The following is a 21,153-nucleotide window of genomic DNA, read 5'->3' on the forward strand; positions in this document are numbered from 1 at the left end:
GGGGTTGGCGCGATGATGTCATCACGCCGGGTACTGTATGTGGGTGTATCTGCATGTGGGTGGACCCGCCTGGAGACGGATAGAGGAGCGGTGTCTCGGTTCCTAAGACCATCGAAAATATGTGTTTTCCGATGGTCTTAGGCGACCCCTGTGAAAGGGTTGTTTGACACCCAAAGGGGTCGTGACCCACAGGTTGAGAACTGCTGCACTAGAGTAACAAAGCTCTAGATTTTCTTAAAGATGAGGTTTAAGGAAAGCAGCAACATCCAAAAATTATACTTTTTAACCTTCTCTCTTTTTAATAGCTTTTGGTTCTTAAGAAGTTAACCTTTCCTCTGTCTGTCATATCCTCCTTCCTTCAAAATCTCACCTCTTTCAAAGTACAGCTCAAAAACTGTTTCTTCTATAACATTTTTCTCTATTTCAGTCCACTCCCAGTAATGCCCCAGCAGCACCTCTATCTAACTCTTTCCATAAAAACGCCTTTCCATATAATAATTTTTAAAGTGTCTATATCTCCATTGGCACCTAATAAACTCAGCACTTCATTGTCTGCGCCTCTCACGTATTACTTCAATTTTATTCACTCAGCAAACTGCTATTGGGTGTAGCAGTTGTCTCTTGTTTTTGTTTATCCAGCATCCCTGCTGCTTCTTTTGGTAAAAGAACCTTTCCTGTTCTCTGGAACATGTTTTGGAAGTCCAGGTTGGACTGACCAACCAGGCACAATCGGAGTGAACATGTGATGTGGATCCTCCAATCAGAATGCTCCATTCTTCTTGGTCACAGCAATCGTCTCAGAGATGGACAGGGCTCATCAGAGTCCCTCTAGGAGGCTTGCTGTATTGATTTTAGAACAGAGAAGGTCTCCCTTCCCTTAAGATTTCCAGCTACAAGTATAAGTTTGGGGCTATTATTTTACCACATGAGGAGATAGGCTATGTAATAATAAAACCAAGCAGGTGCAAATAGAAGCAAGAGTTTGATGGAAAAAAAGACTTCTTTCTGATAGGGTTTGACTCCTTAGACAAAGCCAAGTCTAAAACCAATTACCTCTTGACTATTCCAGTGTTGTGATTCGATACATTCTCTTTTTTTGACTTAAGCTGGTTTGGATTTGGTCTCTGCTCCTTGCAACTTAAAGAATCCTGACAAACACATTTGATATCTACTATACCAGGCACTGAGCATCTAATCTAGGAAATTTAAATATAGTAGTGGCTAAATTCCAAAGATAACCCCTAATGAACCATGCCTTCCATTATTCATGCCTTTGGGTAGTGCCCTCCTACACTCAATCTGAGCAAGGCCAGTGACTTGCTTTAACGGACATGATGTGGTCAAAGTGATACTGTGCCAATCCTGGGTCTGGGCCCTAAAAAGGTCTGGCATCTTCTACTTTCATGCTTTTGGGAGCCCTAAGTCACCATGCAAGAAGGTTACCCTGATGGAGAAGCCACATGGAAAAGCTATGTGGAAGGGGGACTCTCTGGGACTACATGGAGAGAAAGAAAGGGGGACCCAGCCTTCCAGCTCTCCCCACCAGACATATGAGGTGCGCCATCTTGGACGTTCCAACCCTAGCTGCCATCAGGTTTCAGCCACGAGGAGAACCCAAGTCAGCCCAGCAGAAGAACCGGACAGCTGAGCCCCAGTCAATCTGCTAAATCGGAGAACTAATATAATGGTTGTCATTCTTGGTATGAAGTTTTAGGATGATTTATTATGTAGCAACAGATAATGGAAACAAATGTATAGATCCAATAATTAAGTCTTACCAGCTATGGGCAGCCAAGCTTCAGGGCATGCAATCTAGCCAATTCTACATTCTTTTTTTAAAAAAAGTTAAAATTCTTGATAGATATTTAAGTATTCTACATAATTAACCAAGATAAAGAAATGAGATGTAAGTTTATATCAAAACGTTAGTAGCAGTGAGTACTAGTGCAAGACTCTGAGCTTTGCTGAGGATTGACAGAATGAAAAGCTAAAATGTACTAGATTCAGATTTTACTATGTATGTGAGTTGAGGTTCTAGGTTGCAGAGAAGAAATTATTGAAAGGATACTGGGTAACTCATAGACGAGCCAGGAAAGGCTGGAGAATCTGATTTGGAAAATGAGCTGGAATAAACAAAGCTAGGCAGCAGATGGGACCAGGGCCAAAATCACTCCAGAATCGCTCTTCAAAGGTAGGCCATGCGACACCACCACTGCCACTGCGAAACAGAGACACCATGTCTTGTTCCGGTGCCAGCTGAACTGGGTGCTGACTGTGCCATGGCCACCGCCACTATTCCCTAGGTAAATGGAAGTTGCTGCTCCTACCAACTCATGTGGTTCTCCATCACCCCTGCACACAGAGTCCCCAGCTTGGAGTAGGTGCGTCTGATTAGCTCAGCCTAGGCTGGGTCCATAGAATATGCAAGCCTGGACTTCGTGCTTTTATAATGGAAGGTGGGCTCTGCCTCCCTCCAAGACCATACTGTGGGGCATTTCCTAAACACAGGCGAGATTTAGAAGCGAGGTGGTCAAAAAATGACAAGTGTCAATCATATATCACTGCTTTTATCTTTCTTTTAAAATTCTGGGTTTTCTATTGATAGGTTTAAAAGACATAGCTTCTTGCTATGCCCTCCTTTCTGAATATTTTAAGTTCATGCAGAATAAAAATGGAGTAGCTTCTGAAAAGCCATTTAAGACAATGTCATCAGTCATCCTCCCTGATCTAGACACCCTCTAATGAGGATGCCATGTCAGGTCTCTCGGAGGTCCTATGTCCGTCCCTTCCTGCCTCTGTTGGGCCCGACAGCGACCATGATCATTCTTAGGTAGGCCTTAGGTGCTGTGCTAAAATCCTTTCTCATAATCTTTTTGGTCTTTTGTTTATCCCTGCAGGCCTGCAAACAACATCTTTCAATTTCTATTAGGGAAGCTAAAAAATTGTTAACCCTCCCTTAAGTCCATTCAACTAGAAACACCCTGCCATCACTGTTTAATACAGTCTATAAAATCATGGAGGCTGGAGTATATCTTCTTGAAATACTAATGCGTTACATTGTCATGAACTGTATAGTGCAGTAGCTACAATGCACACAGACCTGGCTCTGAATCATGGCTCTGTCACTTACTAGTTGTGCAGACCTTGGGTTACTTAATCTTTCAGAGACTCAATTTTCCCATTTGTAAAATGAAAATGCTAATACCTAAGCACGCTAGGTTATTACAAGGATTAAATAAGATAACGTGTATCAGTCATGTAAGTAGAGTGCCTTACACCAAGTAGGTCCTTGGCAGTTATTAGTAATAATAATAGTAGCTATTAGTAATAATATTAACAATAAGGAAATAATACGTTTATTTTAAGCACTTGTTACTACCTTGTCTGACTTATATGTGGAAAAATGAAATGCCATGATGGAATTCTAGAGATATAAAACCTTCATGATTCATCATGAAAAGAAAATGAGGGGTTACAGTTAATCAGATATTCTGGCTTATCCTGAGGTATCATGTCGAGTCATCAATTTTTAAAAGACAGAATATAAGAAAATATACGTAACGCTAAAACTATACTAAATGCAGTGGTGTTCTCTGATGATGGACAGAATCCTCTAGTCTTGGGGGCAAGCGTCATGAACCCCAATTATTGCTGCAGTGAAAAAGCACATAAGTCCCCGTTAGTATGATTTCCATACTGAAGAATTATTGAAAGCAATTCTTACTGTTCTTCTATTTGGTTTTAAATATCAACAATAATTCATAGAAAGAGATGGCTATTGGAAAGGAAAAAACAAACATCGTGCTAAGAGAGGGAGAGCTTCATCTAGGAGATGAAGCAAACTTTTGAAGTTAGGACTTAATAATGGCTCACTGATCAGGAACAGACAAAACAGATTAGACAGAACAGAAGAGGTTACTATCAATGCTCGTTATTTGAGTTCAAAAAAATGTGAACAGGTATAGCTCCTTTTTCTTTTTTTTTTTTTTAAATTTTATTGGGGAACAGCCATGGTCATTGGTTACACATGGCTTTCATGCTACAATGGCATAGTTGACTCTTTTAAGGAGGGCGCAGCTCAGAGTGGCCGATGCGGGGATCGAACCAGCAACCTTGGTGCTATCAGCACCACCCTCTAACCAACTGAGCTAACCGGTCACTCCCCTATAGTCCCTATTTTTCGGGGTGATCCAGCCTTAGTGCCAACAGCAGGACACCTGTGTGTGATGGAATGTCATGCTGGCCGGTATATAATCCTCAATTATATCTGCCTGGGTGAAGATCCCTTTCAGATAGTTGCCAAAAGGAAATTTCTCTCTCATTCTGCTGGTGAGCTAACATAGAGGTGGGTGTTATACAAGCAGATCTGCACAGGTCCGAATGGAAAAAAGGAATGCCAAGAAAGGAACTGGCTGTAGGTTTTATGGGGGAAAAAATGGCGCGTGCGTGCGCGTGTGCGCCTGCGTATGTGTTTTAATTTAAAAAAGGGAAGAGAGCTATTAGAGGCTCTTTGGCCTCAGGGCCCATGATTTAAACCGTGTGCCACTGGTGAGAAGACGGCTCCAAATGCCTAAGAGCACTTTCTTTCCTTCTGCACAACAAACAGTAAATATTTAAGGCTCATTAGAGGAACTGGCAAATAGCTGATCGCCAATAGCTACAGAATTTAACAGAGGCAATCAGCTTCCTGGCAGACATATGCTTCCCTTGTTCAAATGTTAGTTACGTGTCATTATCATTTCAGTACTTTCATCCCTGGGGAACTAGGAAACCAAGGATCGGGGAAAAAAAAGCACAATTTTGAAAAAGTGAAAAATACAAATTCTCCCATGCTATATAATTAAAGTTAACAAAAGAAACAGACCCACTGCCACATACGCGGTGAGGAGAGACGCCGAAACTTCAAATGACTGATTTATCACAGCAAGTAATTACTTTATGTTTTTCACAAACATTTGAAACCTATTATTACTTTCACAGCGGCACACACGTCAACAGAAGGCTGTCACCTCAGAGAGAAATGGGGAACTGGGCTGTAATTAATTTCTGGTCGAATATATCACGAAGCCTTTAATGCTGTCGATAAAATGCTCTAGCAACTGAAAATCCCCAACCTCTCCCTCCCTCCTCTGTTCCCAATGCTCCCAAATGTTTAATCAGCGTCTTTGTGCAACTGGTTGCCTAAAGGAGAACGAGAAGAGGTTTGAATGCAGGCTGCACAGTTGAGGCCATTGATCGACTCCTTCCCCTGACCAGGGTATCAAGAAAGAGAAGTCCGCTGAGAGCTGGCCTCTCCTACCCTCGCTTGTTTTCTTCCTCATTTGACTCCATCTCCGACTGAGAAAAATAGAAGGTGTGCAGTGCTGGGGAGGAATTCAAACATGTAGATGCCAGGCAATGGAAATCATTATAGCAGCAACCGAAGCCCGTGTCTTTAAAGGTTAGAACACAAAGATTAAGAGCGCCTCGAGGAAAAAGTGATCTGAATAAAGCCTTTCCATCAACTGGAAAACCACGGCACTGCAATGGAGATAAAGAGCTACAGGAGATGTGACATTTATAGTTTTGAGTACCTACATGTTTATTTTTTCAATTCGTGTTCAGAGCCTTATAAGACCTTTAGAGGCCATGGAAAAGCAGTCGCCAGCTTTTATCTGTCTGTCTTACTCTCCAGTACCTGTGGAGAGAAATGCTACAGCCACGATCTTAACGCTGAAAAGAAACGGGCCTCCAGTCTTCCCTTCCTCATTCATTCATACACACATGCATTTGTTCAGTCAAAAGATACACAAGTACCGGTTAGGTGCTGTGTAGCTCAGAGATCTTCAGAGTATCTTTATGGAACTGGATTAACATTCATCTTCTTCCTTCTGAAAACCTCTCCTGTATAGCCTGTTTTGAGAGCTAGGGGTCAAGGCTTTAAGGCCTCTGAACCCCATCTCTGGCTCTACATCGTGGAACTCCTGGCAAGTCATGTGTGCAGGAGACCCCAGAGCTGCTGATCTGGTTGAACACTTTATTTTGTAGATGAGTAAACTTCAGCCAGGAGAGCTGAAGTGACTTGCCCAAGTTTATGCAGTTACGGGTTGAATTTGTTTACTGGCCACCCATGACATAAATGAAGTACTATTGAGTTCACCCCAAAATGTCCAAGAACACAACCTTCTAAATCAGAATTTTTAGATATGGAGTCCAAGAATTCCACTTAAAATGAGTTCCCTAAGAAATTCTCAGGGCCTCTTGCTTTTGAGAATCACCTGATTCATCTGTTCGGTGTTTTAGGAGTACGGGGGTGGGGGTGAACGGTTAGCTCAGTTGGTTAGAGCGTGGTGCTGCTAACACCAAGGTTGCTGGTTAGGTCCCCACATGGGCCGCTGTGAGCTGTCCTCTCCCTAAAAGAGTCAACTATGCCATTGTGGCATGAAAGCAATGTGTAACCAATGACCATGGCTGTCCCCCAATAAAATTAAAAAAAAAAAAAAAAGAGTACAGGGGCATGTACCTGGGATTAAGGGTGGAGTTCACCAGTTATGGGAACCATGGGCTGGATCTAGTTTGTGGAATGGCTCCCAGAGAGCGGTGCTGGGCAGCAAATGCTAGTGTTTCAGGACAGATGCTTGGAAGGTAGGCAGGAAACCTATAAGCAGCATGGAGAACCCAACGGCTGAGCAAATCCAGCCCCCACACATTTGAGAAGAAGCGATCTGCAGAGCCTGCTACAGTGAAACTGCTAATTAAAGGGAATTAAAACGGCCAGAGACCAGAGTCTGATGGAAATCAAGCAGGAAAGACACAAACCAGAAAAACAGTAAAGGGAAAAAAAAAAATGTTTGAGAGCTAAAAAAGCCTAGTTGAAAAATGAAATCACATGTTAATTAAACAAAGCAAAACAGAGACCCGGTATTTATAGAACGTGAAGCCTGACTGAGAACATACGTAGACTTTTGGGTGGGACTGGGCTACATTTGAATCCTGACGCTTTTTATTATGTAAACCAGGTACTGTGGTTGTCTGGCATCCCTTCAGCACTTTGGTCTTATCCTGTTTAGACTGGTAAAGGTTGTTCAGCAAAGCAGGAGGTGGGAACGGAGAGAAGGGTTTTCTGTATAAGATGCAACAAGAGAAAGGGTCTAGGGCCGGCCGAGTGGCGTGCTGGTTAAGAACTGGCTTGGGACACCAGAGGGCCCCGGTTTGGATCCCACATATGAGGGCCAGTGACACTGCGTCCTCCACAACTAGACTGAAGAACAAAATGACAGCAACTTGTCTGTTCCCCTTCCTCCAATTCCTCAGCACTGTTCCCATTGCCCGAATTCCCCAATAAAAAATCTTAAAAAAAAAAAAAAAAGAGAAAGGGTGACGGAGAATCGGAGTCAAAATGAAACATTATATCCTTATTTAGAAAACAAGAGAGGTCGGCTTCCAGCCTCGAGTTTTTCAGTAAGAAGTTAACAGAGTCAGTAAATGATCATTCTTGGGCTTTAGTTACAGAACAAGCTTAATGTCTTTTTAGTACAATATAATCCTTTCCCGGCAGAAAATAGCCTCACTGGGTGAATTAATTTAATTTCCTGACTATGACGAATACAGAGGTAGTGCAGGGGATATAAGTAGCACAATTTGATGAGAGATTTTGGACAAGTCACTTCTGATTTCCGTTCCCTGGGATCTTTACTGGAAATAATAACACCTGTCATCTATGCTAATCTCTGAATCATTCCAATGGCAGCATATATGCTACAAAGGAAAGACTGCCATTGTCTGCCAGTAATTCCTAAATTATACATTGACATTATATATGTACAAGGTATGGTAGCATTGATTGAGCATAATCAAAAGAAATCTCACTTAATCAAAGCCCCACACATGAGATATGTTTATAAGAAATCAAACATCAATACTGACGTGTATTTTTTGGAAAGCGTTATAAGTACTCACTGTTTTTGGAGTGCTTTATGAGGAATCTACAGATCAGTGGGCACACTAACCTGCCTTCAAAGAGCCCTGATTAAACAATTAATTAGAGATCTATTAATTTTTATTAGAATGCATGGAGCCTACTAGAAGTGCAATCAACACAGAAAAAGATCAGGAGAAACTGGGATGATCAGAAACAGGGTAGCAAAGTCAAATGAAGGTTTAATTAGGGAGATGTAATATTTAAATCTACTTATATAAAGATCTTCACATTTTTTTCTCAGATATCAAGCCACACAAACTTTAGTTTCATTATTACATTTTTTTTAAACTGACACTTTTCTTTCTACCAGGCAGCAAAAGCTATTTAACCCATCATTTTTCTCAACGTGCTCCGGCCTCTAAAAAGTCAGGGCTAACGCATCACCATTCAGTTCAAGAGATACAACAAAATTGGGGGTGGGGGTGGGGTACATACTCATTAAAAGAATTTGGGTAGCAGATTAATTCTCTTATGAAGTTAATCACAACTGCACACAGTTAATAATCTTGACTCAAACATCTGGAGTACTACAGGAAAAGGGATAGGTTATCCCAGAATTGAAAAGACATTAAGACCAATGGCAGAATAAGGATGGGAAAAAAAACACAACAAACAGAAGAAGATGTGAACATAGTTTGAATTTTTTTCAGATACAAAATCGCAAGGCAGTCAAAGAAAATGGTATCTGATAGGTAAGGGCATTTCATATTTTCAGCCCAGTCACCTATGAAGCCTACCTTAGGGGCAGCCCATTCTTGAGGAGATTTAGACCACAGATAGTCATGTCTGGATGTCTGTGGGTGTTACCAGTAGATGGCAGCATGTCATTGCTAATCCCTATCTATCAACTACACCCTGGTCAAGGCTCATAGGAAAACCTATAACCTTTCCTGCAGAAAACCAAAGAAATGATCCTGGAGCTGGTCTGTAAGAAATAAATCCATCTAAACAGCTCCCTTGGAAGGAAGTCAACATTCTCAGCCATGCCAGAGATCACTCCCGGCCTTAGTAAAGTACAAGGTCAAGGACAAAGGAGGGGTGCGAAGGATAGTTTCTAGGCTGACTTGGTCACTTTGTCACCTTGATGAAGGCACTTAAACAGTTTACTGCAAAGAGAAGTTAAAATGTAAAGCTGTTTTAATTTACTGGGAAGTAAGATGCTGTTATCAATTCTCGGGGAAAGTGCCATTTCCGTGCCAGCAGCACTTTCGTGCGCCTTCCGGCTCTGGTACTGTGGGAATTCCTTCCCCATCCTCTTGAGGGGTTCCTCTCCTTTCTCATGCCCTTGCCATTGGTGTCCCTCAGGGGACTGCTCTCCATCTACAGTGTGTGTTTTCTCTAATGGCTTTTATTTTTTTTTTAGAAATTTTCTTGGAGAACAGTGTGTTTTTCCAGGACCCATCAATTCCAAGTCAAGTAGTTGTTTCAACCTAGTTGTGGAGGACGCAGCTCCTTGGCCCACGTGGGACTCGAACCGGCAACCTTGGTGTTATGAGCCTGCGCTCTAACCACCTGAGCTAACCGGCCGCCCCTCCCTAATGGTTCTGAACAACAACTCTATATGCTGATGATTCCGGATTCTGTTTGTTCAGCCCAGGCCTCTCCCCCAAGCTTCTATCTCCCATCTCCAGCTGGAAACCTCACCGGCTTCTTACACTCGTCATGTCCACTGATGACCTGGCTTCCATGACACCTCCCCCTCCCTCATCCTGCAGGCTTATCTCATTTGATGGTATTGTGACCCAGCTAGATACCCTTGTCGGAAAGTGGAGGGCCATCTTTGACTGCTTTTCCTTTACACTCACTATTCAGTCACTTACTGTAGCTCCTTCATACGTCTCAACTCTGTCTCCTGCGTCCCCCACCAGCACTGATGTAGTCTAGACCCTACACATCCCTCTCTTAACAAACACTTTCCAAATGGCCTTGTCCAATTGGCCGGCAAGGCCTCCTGTTTTATTGCCCTCAAATCCATTTCCTACATAGTTGCTGAAATAGTCTACTTAGAAGACAACTTTGACCACTCCCCTCTTCTATTTAAAAGCCTTGAGGGCGGCTGGTTAGCTCAGGGGGTTAGAGCGCAGTGCTCCTAACACCAAGGATGCCGGTTTGATCCCCACATGGGCCACAGAGCTGCGCCCTCCACAACTAGATTGAAACAAGTACTTGACTTGGAGCTGATGGGTCCTGGAAAAACACACTGTTCCCCAATAAAATAAAATACATAAATAAATAAAAAATATTAAAAATAAAAGCCTTGAGTCACTGGTAGGATAAAGTCCAAATACCTTAGCTTTATTACCCATGAGAATTCAGTGAATGTCTACTACATGCCAGGTACTGTCTAGGCCCTGGGGCTACAGAAGTGACTAGAGTCTCTGCCTTAGGAAACTCACCTTCTACTTCTGCTAGATGATGAACGGACAGACTGTTTTCAGAAGCAGCTGCGCCGTTTTATATTCCTACCAGCAATGCATGAGGGTTCCAGTTTCTCCACATCCTCTCCAACATCTGTCATGTTGATTATAGCAGTCCTAGTGGTACCGTGTGGTATCTCAGTGTGGTTCCGATTTGCATTTCCCTAACAGTGAATGATGGCGAGCACGTTTTCACGTGTGTATTGGCCATCTATATGGGTTCTTTGGAGAAATGGCTATTCAATCCTATGCCTACTTATTTTTTATTAGTTTCAGGTGTACAAAACAATGTACTAGTTAGACATGTACACCCCTCACAAAGCGATAAGCCCCTTCCCCCAATCTACTACCTTGACACATAATTAACTACAGTCCATAGATTATTCCTATTCCTTAATTTTCACCTAGTGTCCTTTTTCTGTTCCAGGATCCCATCCAATTACCACATTACATGTAGCTGTCATGTCTTCTTAGGCTTCTCTTGGCTATGGTAGCTTCTCAGTCTTTCTTTGCTTTTAATGACCTTGGCAGTTTTGAGGACTATTGGTCAGTATTGTGTAGGATCATCCTCTGTCTGATGTTTTTGTTGTGATTAAATGGAGATTATGGGTTTTGGGGACGAAGATAACAGAGGTAGTGTCATTTTCATCCCCTCATGCCAAGTGTACCTCTGTCCACATGATTTATATATGTTGATGTTGACCTTGATCACCTGGCTGAAGTACTAGGTCCGACTTCTCCTATGAAGTTCCTTTCCCCACATTGCATATGTATTCTCTGGAAGGAAGTCGCTCTGTGCAACTTATACTTAAGAAGTGGAGAGTTAGGGTCACTCTCCTTCAGGGTAGAGGAGCTACATGAATCATTTGGAATTCTTCTGCATAGGAGATGTGTCTCTTCTTTCTGACTTATTAATATAATCAATCATTTATTTCTATCAGTATGGATTCATCAATATTTACTTTAAACTTTGGGTTATAATCCAATGCTACTTTATTTATTTTTGCTCAAACTGTCTAACTTTGGCCATTGGGAGCTCTTTCGATGGATTCCTGTGCTTTCTTACACATCCCTGTCAGTGTGTGTGTGTGTGTGTGTGTGTGTGTGTGTGTGTGTTTAGCACATCCTTACTTTCTGGTACAAGGTGTCTCATGTTCATCTTGTATATTTCCTGCCCCCAGTCCTAGAATTATCCATTTCTCTCAGGAGCTCTGGTTGCTTTTATTGAAGAATAGTACTGGAAACCAAGATCTGGGCACAGGGTGTGCTGGTTGCTACTGGGGTGCCTTTACCTATTCTTTAATTGGGTTACTTGCCTTGTATTATTGAGTTGCAAGAGTCCTTTATATATTCTGGATACAAGTCCCCTTATGAGATATATGACATGCAAATATTTTCTTCCATTCTATTGGTTGTCTTTTCACTTTCTGATTTCAACCTCTTATTGAGTTAACCAAATAGGGTACATGGTACCTCTCCATATAAACCTGTGTTCAGAGGGAGCATTTCAGGCAAGATTTGTATCTCCTTTGGTCCCCAGGTTCCAAATGGTTCCTTCTCTACCAGTGAGGTCTTTCTAGGTATATTGCCCTATGTCTGGGCAATATACATAGGAAACACAGGGCTTCACTGGTTAAGTAAACATACACAGAACAGCTCCAACGCTAACCCAGAGTTGCTAGGAGCAGAAACTGTCCATCATCAAAAATGAAACCACCCAGTGAATATCCTTGTAGAGGGACCACAACTCGGCTTCATGATGGGAAACACATGATGAGCACCTCAGCTGGGAAGCACAGGGCCTTCTTAGTGACCATCCAATGAGAAAAAAGAAGCTGCCAATGTGATCTTTTATACATCACACTAGAGACTCTCTAACTGTATTCCCTACCAGGGAGTTGAGGCGTGAGAAGCTTGCTCCCAAACACACTTAAAGCTTGTTCCTACATTAGGAAAATTGCGTAGGGAAGGTAAAGGAATGAAAACCAGAGCACTTCAGGCCTTTTGTGAGGCTCACCAGTAGCCAATTGTCTGTCCTGAGCTAATGTAACCTATCAACAGCATTTGACACAGAAGAAGACATCCTCCTCTTAAAATACTTTCTTCACTTTATTTTTCAGACACAACTTCCGGTTATCTTTCTGCTCTACTGACTGCTCTTCTTTGGGTTCCTTTGCTGGTTCTTCTTCAGTACTCCAATGTCTAAACAGTGGCGAGCCCAGGCTCATTCCTTGGGCAGCTTCTCTTTTTGTCTCTACTTGTGGTCTTGTCGAGCTCTCACTCTGTCTTAGAGCCTTAAATCCCATCTAGATGCTGGGAATTCCCCACCTCGCATTTCCAGCCCGGACCTCTTTCCTGAACTCTAGAGTTGCATATCCAGCTCTCTCTTCTTTATCTCTATTGGGATGTGTAACATGCATTTTAGGCTTAATACTTCCAAACTCAAATTCTTGAGAGCCCCTTCCTATTGGCCCCTTCCCCCCAACACACACACACACTCCTGTGCGCCAAGTCAACCAGCTTTTCCAATGCTCTGGCTCATTTTCATTTCAGTAAATGAAAACTCTGCCCTGTGAATTGCTCAGAAAAAAAAAACTCAGAGTCAATTGGTTTACTTCCAATCCCTTATGAAATCCTGTCAGCAGAACTTTAAAAATAAATCCTAATCTGACTGCTTCCTTCTCATCCACTCCACTGCTACCATCTTGGTTTGAATCACCGCTATCTTTCACTTGGATTATTGCAATCGTTTTCTAACAGCTCCATCTGCTTTTGCCCTTGCCTGAAACCTCCTCTTCCCAATCGTCCATTTTTTAACGTAGCAGCTCGAGTGATTCTTTCATAATGTAAGGCAGAGTATGGCACTCTTCTGTTCCAAACCCTAATAGCTTCCTAACTCACTCAAAGTCAAAGTCAAAGTCAAAGCCAACATCATTACAGTGGTCTTCAAGATCTCAGCTGCTTAGCTAAACCTCTGATCTCATTTCTTACTCTTCCCTTGCTCCTTCACTGGTCTTTCTGCTGTTCTTTAAATGCCAAGCATACTCTTCCCTCTGGATTTTTTTTTTTTTTTTTAGCTGAGCCATCCTGCCACCTGTTGGCAGCTCAGCGGCTGCTCAGCTCGGGCTGGACTCGAACCGCTGTTGCTCAGAGCTCAAACTTTTGAGCGAGCTCTTAACCAACTGAGCCACTTGGCCGGCCCACCCTCTGGATGTTTACTCTTAGACTCCTTAGGTTCCCTATCCTGATAAGCTCTTCCCCTTGATATCCACATGGCTTGTTACCACTCTTCCTTTAGGTGTGTCCTCAAATGTTACCATCTTATTAAGGAATAACATGAACACTTTAAATTTGCAGGTTATCTTCATTATACCTGCGTACTCAATGCTCCTTCCCATGCCTATTTTTTTTCAACCATAGCATATACCATCATCATCTGACATATATACATTTTATGTATTAGTTTGTCTGCCTTGCTCCACAATAATGCAAATTCCATTAGGGCAGGATCTACAGAGAATGTATCCTCAATAAATATTTGTTGAATGAATGAATGCATGCATGAATGAATGAATAAAAAGGTGAGGAAACTTTCTCATTTGTTTGAACTTTTCCCTTTACCATTTCCTGAAAGTTGGCTTTCGTTTTCTTATCTTTGTCAGATTGAAGAATGCGACATACCCGTCTAGAGAAAACTAAGAGATGGAGAAGAAAATGAAGGAGAGATGAAGCCTGGAGAGAGGAGAGCAGAAGACAGAAGTGACAGGAGAGATGAAAAAGAAAACAGAGACAACTGAAATGGGAGAGACATATGAAAGGGAAAATGGGGGTAGAGGGCATATTCTTTTTGAGTAATGGCTTCACTTAAGCTATACAGACCGCACACAGTGCCCTTGGGGACCACAGTGTCCTTCCAGGCTTCTCCTGTTAGACGCTGCCTGGACTCTGCCTCAGCGACTCACTTCTAGAGAAGCCTATGAAGCTCAGGGTAAGGTGCTCTCTGATGAAAGGAACTAAATATCACACTCAGAAAGCTTGTTCACTTTCTAGTTCATCTGCACTGATTTTCCAGGACAAACTACCTTTTTGAGTTTGAAAATTAACAGTGGAAGTCAAAAGGGTCAAAACCATCGCAGAGATCATTACCGTAAGAGAGAAGGTCTTTCTAATTTGGGTGATCAGACAGGTAGACTTGATTCTTTGCTCATCTAAGATTTATCCTCCTATTAGAGATGAGAGCACCAGGTGTGTATAAAAAGAGACAGACAACAATGCCATGAGCAGAAAAATCGACATACATGGAATTGTTCCAGAGCCCTCATTTCTTTATTACAGAAAGGGTGTTCTATTTTCCCCTGGCCAGGAAGGCTACGGAAGTGAAAAACTTACAAGAGACTTGCAACTTCTTGTTAAAGAAATTTTCTGACACATGGCAACTAGTGATTAATTACTGTGGTAGAAGATAACATTCCTATAGAGATTTGCTGGAAATACAGATGCTGTCCATGCTCGATCAGACATTGCTTAAGGAATGCTGAGGCACACAGCTCCAGTCTATTATTTCTGGCTATTTTGGTATCGCTGTTATATTTATTTTACATAGCTTCAAATTCAGTAGAATTGATGGAGCCCATTTTGCAAAGCTTGTCCCTACCAAAAACAAGAACAGAAAAAAAAAGAAGGCTATAAAGTGTGTCTATGTATATATGCATGAGAGCAAGAGAAATGGAGGGAGCAAGAGACTATGAAGAGGAGAGATATGTTATTCCTTTTTTTTCTAACACTTTCTGCTCTACAAAGAAAGAACTGCAAGGGGGATGCTTGGTTTCTTGAAAGCCTAAAAGAAAACTGACCCATGTCAGCTGATTAAAACTTTCAGGGCATTGGAAGTCCACTAAACTCTGTCATTATCCAAGCCCTTCCCCAACACCAAAAGATGTGCTGACTGTGCAGTCATTCACCCAACACACATGCTGAGCACTGGTCCAGGCACTGAGGACAGACAGCAAGAGTCTCGGCCTTGGGGCTGGCCGAGTGGCTCAGTTGGTTAAGAGCTTGCTCAAGAGTGCGAGCTCTGAGCAACAGGGTTGCCGGTTCAATTCCCACATGGGCCAGTGAGCTGTGACTGAGCTGAGCTGCCAACAGGTGGCAGGATGGCACAGTTGGTGAGAGCACATGCTCCTAACAACAAGACTGCCTGTTCGAGATGGTGGGCTATGCCCACCTGCAACTACAGACTGAACTCAGCAACTTGAGCTGAGCTGCCGCCCGGGTGGCTCAGGGGACAGAGCCCACACTCTTAACAACAAGGCTGCCAGTTCGACTCCTGCATGGGATGGTGGCTACACCTGCCCGCAACTAATTGAACACAGCACTTTGAGCTGAGCAGCATGACTGGACTTGGAGCTGAGCTAGCTGCGTCCTCCACAACTAAGATTGAAGGACAGCAACTTGTCTGTTCCCCATCCCAGATTCCCCAATAAAATCTTAAAAAAAAAAAAGAGTTCAGCCTTACAGGACAGTAAGGAGATGTCTGCTGAACAGGATCAGAGGAACCCAATCATTCAATTCTACACGCTGATGCTGGTCTGTTTCCTTTCGTAATCCATTAAGAGTAAAGAGTAATAGTAGCTAGCACTACTTGTCCCAAGTGGTCACATTTCAGCTGATACACACTTCCTCGGACACCATTCGCAAATCCAGCTGTGAAAGACATGACTTGGTTGCCATTCAATTATTTCCAGAAGACACGCTTCGCTGGCACATGGCCCCCCATGCCAACCTCAACGCCACCCAGTCAGCATTTCATTATTCTGATGCCAGTTTTTTTTAGTATGTGTTCGAGCTCCATACTGCTGCCAAAAACTGTGTTAATTTACTTACTTCAGCTAAATTAAAAAATCATTTAAAAAACGATGATTGAATTTAGGAAATCATATTCCTCAGAGAATTAGTAATGCTTCTGTGTCTCCCCCAGGCCTTCGTGTTCTTAAGTTCCCCTTGTCAATGTCATTATGAAACAAATTAAATAATGAATCACTCCCCATAAGAGCCACCAAATAAATGCAACATTCAGTCACACCTGGCTTTTCTAATCTGAGTAAGAGAGGCTTTCCACCAAATTTAGCCTAAATTAGGAAATGTAATGAACGAACACACACACACACACACACACACACACACACACACACACAGAGGAAAAAAGAAGACGGAATGAGGACAGAAAAGCAGAGGAACAGGGTAGCAATGGAACAAATGGAGTGACAGATTGGAGAAGAAAGGTCAAACACAAAGATGTATGGCTACATGATTCTAAAACACAGATTCTAGCATATACGTATTAATAATTGTCAAAACAGTATACTATTTCATCATTCCCTTAAACATATCAAGAATCATTTCAAATTTTCTTGAATTTCTCAAGGAATCAAACTAGCAAGCAAAAAGACATAGAAATGCTAAGTATTAGGCAGGAACATTCTGGATTCTTAAAAGTAAATGGCTTCCTAGGCATAAAGGAGTTTGAGGAAAAACTAGGAAAAAGTATACCAAATATCTGAGTCTCTAGGTTAAAAGTTTATGAGTATTGCTTATATTCTTCTTTGTATTTAATATTACATATTTTATGCAATAAGCACATATTACTTCTATCATCAGAAAAAAAAGTTACTCAAGTTTTATAGTAAAAAGAACTTAGGATAGAGAATAGGAAAAATTAGCTAAGGGACATTAAATGTCCAATAGATTTTTACAGAATTACCTCCTCTATGACTGAAGAACATCTATTTGTTTCATTTTTTTTCTTTTTAAAATTGAGATATAATTGACATATAATATTAGTTTTAGCTGTAGAACATAATTATTTGGTATATGTACATATTGCAAAATGGTCACCACAGTAAGTTTCGTGAACATCCATCACCCGTTTTTTATTTTTATTTTTTAAACTAACTTTAAGAACCAAGCATCCATTTTGAAAAATGACTTCTAGGCAATGAGACCTTGGGTTTGGTCCAAGGAACTGAGCCCGGACTTCCCGCTTACCGTGCGAAGTCCAGGTCTGCCTCCCGCGACATGGTGATGTTGGTCAAATTCTGCTGAAGAACAAAAATGTTCCTACACATCTTCTTGATGCCAGACTCACTGATGCGCCTGAAGTACTGGGCACCATTGATCAGGATGCAGGAGATCAAGTGTCCCAGGCCTGAGGGATCAGCATGTGGCAGCGGGGAGAAAAGAGAAGGCAGATTAGTGCATCCTGCAGAAACTGACACACAGGGTTGCTCTCTTCTAATCCTCCACGAATTTAAATGACCCAAGAATACATATCTCCGATGGTTGCACCAGTTGATGTCACAATGATTTTTGAGTATTTATACACTGCCCTAGTATTTACAAATGGGGAGATTTTTGGGTGGCAGCAAGACCTGGTATACCCACAGCCCCAGCACTGCCACAGATACCTAAAGCTACCATGTTAGGGCTTAAGGGAATATGCCAGGTTCTTATAAACTCTTAAAGTGCGTAGGAACTCTTGTTTTTCTGTATAGATATTTTGGGAGCAGAGAAGAACACACACTAATATTGGGTTGTTGGAAAAGTCATGATGTATTTTGTTTACATTTTTCAAAGGTCATTTATTTATATAAAGAACAAAGGTCAATCAATGATATATTGCCCGTTTTGTTTGATAACCTTTTGCCATCTTTCAGTGAGCTTCATAATTCCCCATTCATAGAAGGACCTGTCTTTATTTGTGAAAAACTGAACAAGGTGCTGATTTACAGCCTCATCTGAATTGAATGTTATACCATGCAAGGAGTTTTGAAGAGAGCGAAACAAGTGGAAGTCTGACAGCGCAAGGTCAGGTGAATATGGTGTGTGTGGCAACACATCCCATCCAAGCTCCAAGAATTTTTGACGGGTGATCAAACTTGTGTGTGGTCTCGCGTTGTCACAATGGAACACAACTCCTTTACAATTAACATGCTCTCGACGTTTCTGGATGATGGATTCGTTCAAACTCTCCAATTACCAACAGTACACATTCAAACTGATTGTTTGGTTCCTTGGTAGGAACTTGGAAAACACGACACTTTAAAATCCCACCACACTGAGAGCATAACTTTCCTCTGATGAATGTTTGCTTTCGATGTTGTTTGAGGTGAATCATCACATAGGGACCAAGGTCATTTGTGCACCATATTGTTGTAAACAACACACTTCTCATCACCAGTTATCAGTCGCTTCAAAAAAAGATCGTTTTCCTCACATTTAATGAGCATATTGCAGATGTTTATACGCGCCGTCAAATGAACTTCTTTCAGTTCATGGGGAACCCAAATATCGAGTTTGCTTATGTATCCCAGCTTCTTCAGGTGGTCGTGAATGCTTGAATGATGGGTGGTCAATGTTTCTGCAATCTCTCGTGTTGTGTAACGTGGGTTTGACTCCGTCAATGCCTTTATTTGGTCATCATCAACCTCGGTGGGCCTCCCTGACCGAGGAGCATCACTGAGATCAAAATCACCAGCATGGAATTTCGTGAACCATTGTTGGCACTGATGTTCTTGTAGAGCATTGTCACTGTAAACTTTATGCAACTTTTCACAAGCTTGACACGTGTTCTTCCCTTTATGGAAGTAAAACAGTAAAATATGGCAAAAATGCACACTTTGGTCTTCCATCTTCAACTTGTTGTAAAATCTCCAAAACTCAACCANAAAACAGTAAAATATGGCAAAAATGCACACTTTGGTCTTCCATCTTCAACTTGTTGTAAAATCTCCAAAACTCAACCAAATCGCTCAATGTTTTTTAGAATGAAGCTGGAACTGTCAGCTGTCAAATGACATAGCAATAACATAGATGTGAATGACTCTAGCACTTCCAAAAATGAACTAGTGCCATCTGTCGCAAACATGCGTCATGACTTTTCCGACAACCCAGTACAATCATGTATTTGGCTTCTTCCTCCCACAAAACAGACAGGGGTGCACTTTTTAGTTCAAAAGTTGAGTGGGAACCTATGCAAAGCAAAATAAATCAGTATGAAATTGGGTTACTAGCACTGACACTACCACACCTCAACATTGACAATGGAGTATATATCTAAATATTAATTGAAAAGACTATAATCAGAAACAAAATGTGCAAGGAAAGTAACTATTGAGTTCCCTTAAGATACCTATGAACATTTCTGGGGTCTCATAAGTGGTTTGTTCTCACATCCAAAGGACTGTCTTAAAATCTATGAAATTCAGCAAACAGCGGGTCAGTAGATCAACAAAGTATGAGCTCCCATCCAGGATATCCTACGGAATGAAGGTGAGGAACGGTGGTTCAGAACAGCCTGATGCTCATGTGGGTTACTGCTTTTAAGAGCTAGATTTTAATTCTAAACACCTGGAATTAAGTAAGCGTCTCTTCTTTTTCTCTTATCCTTGCAAAGTTGGACTCTTAATAGGCCATTTCCCCCAGAACTCTAAAGCTAGTCTGACTGGTCATAAGCAGTCTACTACTTCTATTTTCTTTTTCTAAAGTCATAGTCCCTCCATGGTGGGACTTTATGGTTCAGATCAGAGCTCAGGGCACATCCTCAGGTTCAAGGGCTCCCTCTGTCATTGGATGAGTTTTCCTTTGACGAGGATGAAGGGAGAAAAGGGAGAAGAAGGCGCACTTTCTCTTGCTTCTATGACACTCACCACCATTGCTTCAAGACCACAATTCTATGTGCTACTATGTGCATGTGAAGTAGAAAGATTTTGACTCAAAGAAAAAGAAATGCACACACGGGTTGTACATTTAATACCAGACAATTGATTTATGGGAAAAATCACTGTAGGTCAAGTTTTGGCTGATACTCCTGAGCCCCTAAATTCAGGTTTTGCCATTTGCAGTCGGACCTAAGTGTGGGCAATGGGTGTGTGTGTGTGTGCATGTGTGCATTGCTTGTAGGGAAGAGTACATAGTAATACATGTATTAAATACATTTATATAATAAACATGTCTAGTAAATTATAATACTAGCTAATAATAAAATCGATGAAAGTTGGTCTGCTTTATGTTATCACTAGTCACCGACAATTCTGAACTGTATCTGTGATGAAGTAAGTACTCCCGTTTGCCACACCAAGAAAGCTTGAAACTCTGTCACTTCCGCCCGCTACCTTGGGAAATGCCATATTATGTCTTTCGAGTTTAGAAAGTTATATCACAGAGAAATAATTAGCTTTTAAAACAGGAAGTCTCAAATGTATGATTTCCTCTTTAAAAATCTACTCAGTGTCAGAGAATTACACATGTATTTTAAGGTGTTGTGTCTCAGCAGGATTACATGTTAAGAAATGTCTGGTCAAAATGAGAGGGGAACTCTGGGAACTGTTAATGTTGAGGCACAGGTCTTGGAAGAGCCACTGAAAACAGGGTTTTCAGTCCAGGGTAAGGAGGAAAACGCGTGCAGTGAGGGAGAGTGCCTGCTCAGAAGGGCACTGCAGCTTCAAGCCACATAGTATTACTGCCCCCAAATTCACAGTGCTGTGGGGCTGATGAACACCTAACCTTTTAATCCCTTAATCCCTTGGCTAAAGTCTTTTGGGGATACAGTGAAACCTTGGATTGCAAGTAACGTGGTTTGCGAGTGTTCCGCAAGACGAGCAAACATTTGTAATACATTTTAACGTGGTAAACGAGCGATGTCTTGCAATACAAGTAGTTTGTTTCCGGAACAAATTATGCTCGCAAACCCAGGTATTACTGTATTTCCCTTCAGAACTC

The 21,153-nt window shown here is 41.8% G+C and overlaps 1 protein-coding gene across 1 annotated transcript in view; it reads right to left on the bottom strand.

The window, feature by feature from the left end:
- EXOC4 (exocyst complex component 4) overlaps positions 1-21,153 on the bottom strand; it is a 706,914-nt gene that overhangs the window by 41,274 nt on the left and 644,487 nt on the right. The window contains exon 17 of the mRNA XM_019654783.1: positions 17,422-17,581. Coding sequence (XP_019510328.1) covers positions 17,422-17,581 — 160 coding nt within the window. The remainder of the gene's footprint in view (positions 1-17,421; positions 17,582-21,153) is intronic.

Source organism: Hipposideros armiger, unplaced genomic scaffold, assembly GCF_001890085.2.
Source record: "Hipposideros armiger isolate ML-2016 unplaced genomic scaffold, ASM189008v1 scaffold_231, whole genome shotgun sequence".
In the NCBI taxonomy this organism is placed as follows: Eukaryota; Metazoa; Chordata; class Mammalia; order Chiroptera; family Hipposideridae; genus Hipposideros; species Hipposideros armiger.